This window comes from Ostrinia nubilalis, chromosome 24 (genome assembly GCF_963855985.1).
Source record: "Ostrinia nubilalis chromosome 24, ilOstNubi1.1, whole genome shotgun sequence".
In the NCBI taxonomy this organism is placed as follows: domain Eukaryota; kingdom Metazoa; phylum Arthropoda; class Insecta; order Lepidoptera; family Crambidae; genus Ostrinia; species Ostrinia nubilalis.
In genome coordinates this window covers 11,617,687-11,627,666 of record NC_087111.1, presented here as the reverse complement: position 1 = coordinate 11,627,666, position 9,980 = coordinate 11,617,687, and the positions used below count along the sequence as shown (strand labels likewise).

The 9,980-nt window shown below is 39.5% G+C and overlaps 1 protein-coding gene across 1 annotated transcript in view; it reads right to left on the bottom strand.

The window, feature by feature from the left end:
- Window positions 1–9,980, bottom strand: part of LOC135083938 (aminopeptidase N-like) — a 48,366-nt gene that overhangs the window by 2,425 nt on the left and 35,961 nt on the right. The window contains exons 15-18 of the mRNA XM_063978703.1: window positions 8,055–8,222; window positions 4,881–5,024; window positions 3,474–3,555; window positions 2,411–2,556 (exon numbers count right to left, since the gene is read on the bottom strand). Coding sequence (XP_063834773.1) covers window positions 2,411–2,556; window positions 3,474–3,555; window positions 4,881–5,024; window positions 8,055–8,222 — 540 coding nt within the window. The remainder of the gene's footprint in view (window positions 1–2,410; window positions 2,557–3,473; window positions 3,556–4,880; window positions 5,025–8,054; window positions 8,223–9,980) is intronic.

The window sequence follows — 9,980 nt, the reverse complement described above, 5'->3', positions numbered from 1 at the left end:
CACAAAAAAGATTTCGCGTCCTTAATTCTTGGGAGTGAAAAAATAAAATAAACAAAAACATCACAAAACATTTATTCCAGTCATTTAATAACATTTGCTCAAATTATATAGGTTCATCCATAAAAAACATACAAAAAGGCATTCTTTATACATCACTTTGCATGGACGGTATTGTTAATACTTAAAAAAAATACAAATATGGTGGATACATCGATTTAAAATTGATTACGAATTAATTTAATAATCACAACAGATCATTTTGTACATTATTTTCACTTACAGAAAAAAGGGTTTGCCTAAACACTGCAATATGTTGAATTTTATCTTTATACACATTATATTTTACATTAACATTAAACAAACAATAAATAAGTTATCACGATTTTGAATCTTATCACAATATACAAAAATCTGACTATTTGTTTATCATAAAGACTTTATAGGGTTTAATCTAACGCTAGAGATGTTATGTATAGCAAAAATTGATAACATAAAGTTGGGTTGACCTTCCCAGCGTTTGACAGGCGAAGACGGGGGCGAACTATAGTCGAAATAAATTAAAAAGAATGTTTTACTTATTTTCTGTGTTGCCAATGTAAAAAAATACAAAAAATGCTGAAATCAAGCTTAAAGCAACTACATTTAAGTTTTCATGTATTAACCACAAGTTTTTTAGTTCTTTGACAGTGATCAATAATTTGGTTTAACTATTCGCTGATAACTACATATAAATAATAACTTGAAAACTTGGGCTAATAATATAGACAACGGCATGAAATTACTGTGATAAAATTCAAAATCTAAGCACATTAAGTAAAATCAACGTACAGTGCGAATTATCTAGATAAGCTGAAGCGTCTGCATCAGTGTTGCTATTTGTGAAAATGATTGATACGCTTACAATAAATAAAAGATGGTAACTATTTTAGGACAAGGGCATTCACGCTCTATGTAGATTACTAATACTTTAGATAGAATTATTACCTTTTTGACAGCTGTCAATCCGGAAGCTATTAATTAATATTAACTTTACATGATGATTAAATGAATGAGTGCTTAAATTAACAGTGATACATTACTAAGAGAGAATTGCCCACTGTCCTTTATTCAGTAAATGATGTAATCAATCGAATCGCTGATACAAAGCAAAATTACTATTACCGCACAGTCTGTTTCAATCCATTCAATAAAAGTAGTTATTGTAATCAATACAAATACTCGTAAACTTACACTATGGTGTCTTTAAGTACCTTTGCTATTAATATTTTAATTTTTTACAAAATGGCTCAATACAGACTATTTTTTGCCAAAAATGTAAACAAACAATTTTTTGAGTTTTCGGTAAATAATAGTTTTATAATGAATGTAAAAATCAGAATAATGTTCCAAAATGGAGCATGGATTTTTGCTTACGATAGCTTCTGTCCTCTATATTATTATCTTAGGAAATATTCATAGTATGTTTACAGTTCCAGCATATAATCAGAGTAAATACAAATGATTAGGTCATCTTCATAGATACGCATCGAGCGCGGTTTGTGTCGTCGCTTGCCTCTCTAACTGACGTAACTGACATTTTGCAAAATTTTCAGGCGATTAGACAGATCGATTCGTCTTGCGAAATTGATTAAGATGGTGTAGATAACTCAGTTTCGAAAAAAATGACAGATACGTCAGTTAGAGAGGCAAGCGACGATGTGAGCGCGCCAATACGGCGCAACTCCCCGCTAAAAGACAATGCCGGAAATTGGCGTCTTTTTTTTTCGCGCGGCCATCGACCAAACCTTGTTTTTTGATTACAAAATAGTGTAATAAACCAAACTTACTATGACATGTATACCTCTAAACTCAGTCTGAACTGAGTTACGAGCATTAGAAGTTTGATAATTTTACATACTAAGTAGATTTGCTTTTTGCGCGCAAGTTTTGTATTAAATTGCAACAAAATAGTGACATTGTATGTGTAAACAAACAATACCATCCATTAAAGGCTCCAGACATCAGTGTGGAGTAGAATCAGCGCAATAAAAAAATTGCGGAATATTTTGTTGCAATTTCTTACAAAACTTGCGCGCAAAAAGCAAATCTAGTATGTAAATCATCAAACTTCTAACGCTCGTAACTCAGTTCAGACTGAGTTTAGAGGTATACATGTCATAGTAAGTTAGGTTTATTACACTATTTTGTAATAGAAAAACAAAGTTTGGTCTATGGCCGCGCGAAAAAAAAAGACGCCACCTTCCATACAAAATCTGGCATTGCCATTTTGTCAGTGTGTGCGTGCGCGCCGCATACGTATTGGCGCGCTCACATACAAACCGCGCTCGGTGCGTTTCTATGAAGATGACCTACTCATTTGTATTTACTCTGATATAATCGACTAGCACATAACTTTAGCCAGCGTCCTTACGTGGAGAACTCGCGGAGTTTGTCGACGACTTCGTGCCGGTTCTTGTTGAGCCAGTGGATGTTGACGGTTGCTTTCTCGATGGCCTGCTGCACCGCTAACTTGGCCTCTTCCAAGTATTGCGTGTTGTCCTTGTACCAGGCTAGGAACTGGGGAACGATTAGATATGTGATTAGTTTGTTTTAAGAAAATTGAGACGATTGGATACAAAAAATTACATGAAATGCCGGTAGATGGCTCTTTCACCAGATTTTTTGTGATAGTGTAAAATTAGAGCAAGTCTTTAGATTTTTTGTGAAAATATTGGTAGATAGCGATATTTAAGAAGTAAGATGTGTTTTCTAGGACAATTAATGCAGATATTTTAGTTTTATATTTTTACAGCACAGGCTACATATTTATTACAAAATAGGATCAGTACAAATATACTCAACATCAAATAAACCGCACCTTCCGCGACGCGAACTTTAACGATTTTCTTCTGACACAATCATGGTACCCCAACAATATTGGTGTTATTTGAAAGCCCAATAAATATCCTTAAAGAAAAACACATTTAATTTCTTAATAAATGATTAACATATACCATAAATATGACTTGAAAAAATACCTCACTTTGGGCCCACCTATGGGATCAATGAGACCAATTTTTATGGTTATAAAACCAAATAATGATCTCACGTGTCCTCTTTAACAGATTGATAGCGATTAATCCCAACTTAACACTTTTATAGCCATAAAAGTTGGCTCTAGCGTAACTACCTATTTTTTGAAGAAGTGACTCTGGATCCTTCTAAAGACACATTTTTGGGGTAAAAACCTTTCCTTTAATGAAATGAAGGTTAGAACTAGGCTTTTAAATGGTGCCAATATTGGTGGGAAGTGGGGAAGAATACGTTTGAAAATGCTTGTCGCGGGAGGTGCGATTTATTTGATGTCGAGTGTATATTAAATAAGATACCGCAGCGTTTAGTTTGATGTTCAATTAATCTGTAATGTTTACAGATATGATGGCTTGATTATTTTTTATACCAATTCTAATACAAAAAAGTTTGAATGTACATACTTCGTCAAGATCCTTTTGCGTCGTGAATTGGTCTAGAAGGATCTTGATGATGGACCCCAGCCGACGGCTCTGGCTGCTGAAACTGGAACAAAACAGTGAAATGATGAAGGAAAGCAAGTATTAAGCGTCCGGCTCAAAACGTCTAATTTGAAACAGCCTTAAGGAAGAAATATAGGATCATTGGGTCTCTTCGTCCTTTCTGGCCAATGTGGAGTTTAGGTAGACCAAAAATACTTTATTTGCGTCTGATAAATTGCAGAGGGTCATGTTTGTGCAGACTAATGATGAGGACGTCCAAGTTATTCCCTATACCTATTCCTGAGCATCGTGCAAATTGCCTAAAGTCCGGTCGCCGAGCAGATAGAATTTTGTCCAATGACCCCAAGCTACCCATCCTTATCGCTCGCGCGTAATTATATTGCTGTCGCGACTGTGCGACGGGCGCCCGCAGTGAGTGTGCGAGCGCGACAGCAAATTACGCGCCGCCGATAAAGATAAGCTTGGGGTCATTGTACGAATTTCTATCTGCTCGGCGACCGGACTTTAGACACAAGTCTTTGACCGTGCCTGAAATGTAATTTCTTGTCTTGAATGTAGCCACGATAGCCGAACGGTGAATGGGTCGGACTGGCCGACTCGAGATCCGAGGAACGCGGGTTCGAATCCCACCGCCGCTCGACTATTGTGGTGAGCCTACTCGTAACACAAGCTAAAGACCTATTCAGATCTAAGCGGTATTCGCTACCGTCTGCGGCAGAGAAAACCCAGTGGGTATGCGGTAATCATACTGTTCAGACCTAAGCGGTATTCGCTACCGTCTGCCATGTACCTCTACCCACAGCGGCAGCGAATATCGTTCAGGTCGCTCTAGCCGCGATACTTGATACTAAATACCTGAGCGAAACCCGCGCGGTATGTACCTCTACCCACAGCGGCAGCGAATATCGCTCAGGTTTGAATAGGCCTTTATTCAGCTTACCACGAGGGGCTAAAGGGACTATTAGTAATTTGTGCAATACAAATTGCTAATCTATATAAATAAAAATGAATTGATGTTCGTTAGTCTGATTAAAACTCGAGAACGGCTGGGCCGATTGAGCTGATTTTGGTTTTAAAATGTTTGTCGTAGTCCAGGGTAGGTCTAAACGGTGAGCAAATAAGGAAAGATTTGCTTATTTATTGCCTTTAAGGCGGAACAGAGTTCGCCGGCTCAGCTAGTCTTTAAAAAAATGTGTTTGAGGTAGTGTCGGATTTACAGTTTTGCCGCCCGTAGGCTAGGGTGGGGTTGGATCTTTATGTAAGTTTTATCTTCTGAAATGGAGTAAGCGTCATCTGAAATCTGCCGCCCCTAGGCCGCGGCCTATACGGCCTATTGACAGATCCAGGACTGGTTTGAGGGATACTCACGCCTTGTATATGTCCTGTATGCGCGTGTAGATGAACTCCTTGGCGACGTAGTAGCCGACGGACGAGCGCGTGATGGACGTGACGACCAGCGCCGCGTCCTGACGCCGCACCTCCGAGCCTTCCGTTATCGCCCACTCCAGGTACCTGCGGGTTTCAAGGAGTACCTATAGTAATTTGCCAGCCGACCTCTATAGAGGTGGCAGAGATGTGTCATACCTGCTCTTAGCACATAAACTCTCTCCAGTGGCTCCAAGTAGCTGTGATGCGCACAGCGGCCACACCCCGGCAAACCATGTCGGCTCACGGGCTAAACCTGGATGAGGGGCTTGCCATCTCGGTGGACAAGTTTTATGCGGATCCCTCCCGCAAAGCGCATAAAGTCTGATTTGGCGAGGAATGCAACCCACCGCAGATATGCAAATGGACTTGGAGGACTCGACGATTCAGCAAGGCAAGGTGGATGGCCTAGGGCGATGGTAGAGGGCGCATAGTTACCATCGGCCAGACGGTATCCTTCCGTTTGGCCAAATTACTTTTCGCCAAATTTCACTTCGCAAACAACTTATCGCCAAAGTTTCATTTCCCAAATGAACTTTTAGCAACTGTACTTTTCGCAACTAATTCATTTGGTCAAATTATCATTTGGCCAAATTTTACTTGGCAAATGTTTATATAGCAAATGTTTTATGTTGCCAAATATTATATCCCAAATAATTTTTTTGGTCAAATTGACACTTTACATACTTACCCACCGTTACCCACAAATCAAAGAATAAGGCACATGATCATGGTTTTAACAATAATTTTATGTAAAACATTGCAGAAAATAGTATGGTTGCAAAAAGTAGGTATTGCAGAAAATAGTAGGTTAGGTTAGGTTAGAACAGTGACCCTTAATGCGCGAAGGCGAGCGAAGCGTGCCGCGGCAGCGGCCGCCGAGCGCTAGAATCACCTCTATTGTTAATGAATCATTTGGAAATTTCGATACAAAGAATGAAATAAGGAAATTAATGTAGAACAAATTTTATATTAACTCCCCACTAAACAAAATAATAACCACAAGCTAATTTTGTATACCATTCTATGCACCAATCAAATTATTTTGTAAATAGTTTATCGTGAAATATTTTTGCCTAATGAAACATTTGGCAAACCATACTTTGCCAAACAATAATTTGCTAAACAATAATATGCCAAGAAAAACATTTGCGAATTAAAAGTTTGCAATAAGTTGCTTTGCCAAATGAGAATTTGCCAAATGAAAATTTGCGAAACGTTGTTTGCGATGTGATAATTTATGAAACGTTTTTTGGCCAAACATTAGTAATCCCGGCCAGACACATCATCTGACCTCTCTTCCAGTCGTAGCGGTTTTCCGTTCCACTGATTCGAGGAGGCGGAAGGCGAGTGCGTGCGCCTGCGTCTGTGCGAACGTTTGCGCACCTTAAATATCCTGCGCACTTGACCGCTTCCGTCTATCATCATCATAATAATTTGTAGAAGAAGTCCACTTTAATCACTCAGGTGATCTAATCCATAGGTGATCAAAGGACACCAAAGCGTCACCAAGAGTCCACTTTGATCACCTGGTTGATCAAATCCAGGTGGTCACAGGGGAATAGACCGTCAGCAGGGATCAAACGAGCTTTCCTCGGATTTCGTATTGGCAGTTCGACATCGTCACCGTTGGGCTTTAATGGTAACCACCAGTTGGCGCTACTGTCTTAGCCACAAGCAAGTGACAGGAGTACTTTTCAGCGGCGCCAACTCGTGAGTAACTCAGGAAATCGTTGAATTTATGTTTGATATTTGGAAAGCCATTTAGCTTTTTGGTGAGGTAACTATTAGAAACTTAGTTTCGACCCCTTGTTTCCACCGCTGCCACCGCTTAACGTCAGGATCTAGACTTCTTAGTAAGAATAACAAAATAAGACATAAGGGTAGGTACCACAGACCACAGAAACTAAAGGGAGATGTGACAAGGGGGCGTGGCCGGTGTCGAAGCAATATGCACAAAAACAGAACACATTGCTCGTGACAGCAATGATGACAGCAGCGACGTCATAATGTAACTCGCTAGTGGCGCCAACTAGTGAGCGCTGAAGCTGTAGGAGGACTCGCTTTTACATTCATTTAAGCTGACTGCTAACTGCTATAGTATAAGAATTTCAGCCCTCATTCGACCATTGATCGCGCAGCGAAAGTTGAGGCGAACTCATAAGACAGTTGGGCAACACTGAAGTGTCCTCTATGACATTTACAGGAGGGTGTTACCAATACTGGGTTATTAGTTCCGATTTTTGTCACTTGATGTTTCAAAATTGTTACACTATATTATTATGTGCATGTTGATTGCTACATTTGGGATATTTTTGACCAGAGATTTTGTCTTTACAATGCAAATGGGTGAAGAATACACGTGTGTTTTCGATGTAAACTCGCGGAGATGAATAGGCCTGGTTGTACTTGATGTAATTAATTTCATTTCATATTTTTTATTAAACATTCAAAGCAAAAAAAGTTTATTACATCTGAATGAGGGTTTTCGCGAATGAAAGATCCGCTAGATGGCGGGACGTGGATGTGGGGTCTGACTGCTGCGTGATTGGTGGATTTTGACATATCTGTCAAATGTCATGTCAAAAATTAACCAATCATGCAGCATTTGGACCTCGCGTCTACGTATTGCCTTAATCTGGCGGATTTTCCATTCGCGAAAACCCTCATTGTCCAAAAATGACAGCTGTCAGAATTTTGCCGAATTAAAAATTGGACTTTAAAAGTGCGAACTCACTGCGCCAGTATCCATATCTCCCTGGTGCAGGCCAGGCCTCGCAGTAGTACGTCTCTCGCGGCCGCCACGTTGGAGCGCTGCACCCGCGCGAGGGCGAAGCGCCACTTGAGACATCCTACGCCGTTCCCGTATCTCAGGCATTGACTCAATTCAGCGCTAGATCCCAACTAATATTATAAATGCGAAAGTAACTCTGTCTGTCTGTCTGTCTGTTACGCTTTCCCGCTTAAACCTCGCAACCGATTTTGATGAAATTTGGCATAGAGATAGTTTGAGTCCCGGGAAAGAAAATTTATAATAAAGCCTGGTCTGCGAGCACGTAGAATTTTGTTCAGTATTTGACATCCTGTAAACAAATGAAATTAAAAGTATCCACTCACTGCGCCAGTATCCATATCTCCCTGGTGCAGGCCAGGCCTCGCAGTAGTACGTCTCTGGCAGCCGCCACGTTGGAGCGCTGCACGCGAGCGAGGGCGAAGCGCCACTCGCGCACGCCGCCGCGAGCCATCGCCTCGCAGTACACTGTGCGACGGAGGTCCAGCGGGATACTGCGGGAGAAAGATTAGTTTTAATGAGAGCTATCGTTTTAGCGCTCACCAGTTGGCACCACTGTAGAGTAAGGTCCTGTCACTTGCTAGTCGCGAAGACAGTGGCGCCAACTGGTGAGCGCGAAAGTGGTAGGAGGACTATCGCATTTGCACTCATCAAGATGGCGCCACTGTAGAGTAAGGTCCTGTCAATCGCCAGGGGTGCCAACTATTGAGTATAAAAACGATAGCCCTCATTGACCCAAAGGTCTACTGAGAGAATGCCATAAGGCATTGAGTTCGCCTTTTGTACAGGTCCAACGGGATACTGGAGGGAAGGAGTTATTTATTTATTTGAAATAGGTACACAGACAGATCAATGTCCATTACATGGCCATAAAATTAAAACAATATTAAATAACAAAACAGAGATCTAAAATAAAATTAAGATACACAACATGTTTATTAAATAAAGCTACTTATTTTTTTTATACATAACGGCCATTCTCAGATGAGCTAGTTTTTGCGTGTCCGGGCTGTTAAATCGTTAAAAATGACAAATTAGAGACATGCAAGTATTTTTATATGTTACTTAACAACCCTATCCAGTTGTGCATTAAATCATAGGCCTCTATTTTAAGTATTTGTGACTAAAATAATTTCATGAACCTCTGTTCTCTAATTACCGTTACGCGTCCGCACACCGACTTAATGTTAAAAGTTGGCTGTAATTTTTATGGCGTATAGATTTGGTTTACTCCATTCAACATTTTAAAGAGTATAAAAGATTGTCTTATGCATAGCAAAATATCTATTCAATAGAACCATTCTGTAAATAATTAGAATTAAAAAACTGCTTGTCCGAGCGAAACTCCTAATTCCCGTGACGTTTTCTGTTTTTGGGCACACAAGCCTAAATAATAATATTTGACACATCATTTACGCATGCGGCGCGAGCCCTTAGTTAGTTCTATGACCTGTTAGCAAGTAGACGTCTATTGCGTTGGCGTACCGTCGATGAATTGCGTTAGAGTATAATTACCATATCTTTGGTTTTCAATTTTTCTATTTACCATGTCCTTATTTTTATACTAGATTTTTGAAGGTAGATCCACGTTGTTAATTTAAATAGAATCAGTACGTTGGCCTCCATACGTTGTAGTAAGACAGTATTTGCATGCCCTGCAGATTTTGGAAATTTTGAAGAAAAACTATCGTTTTATAATTTCCATGTACTAATTACCATATATTTATAATCACCGTTGTATGAAATTATTACCTACAAATTGCACTCACGATTGAATAAGTATGATGATAAAATATGAAATATACCTTGACTTTCGCATAACAACTTTACGTCCAATCTGACATCAAAATTTTGAAAAGCTTTCGTTAGAGTAACCTCGAAATAGATTCGATTTCATGACGAATGTTCAGCTTCAGTTGCTGCATGGTTGTTGGATTTTAGAGTTTATTTTAACCCCTAAGGTAACCCCACAAAAAAAGTTAGCTGGAGTGAAATCGGGGCTTCCTGATAACCAGGAGATGTCGCCCCTGAGTGAAACATGTCTCGTACCAGATATTTATTTTTACTATTAATATCATTGATATTAACATGTTTAATCATTAATTAATTCTAATATATTAAAATCTATCCATATTACTTTTGTCCTAAGAAGATGAGATTGTCCAACAGTAACACTCACCTGGCGTGATCACATTAAGAACAAAAGGGAACAAATCAACAGACAATGGGACTTTTCAAGACGAGAGTGTATA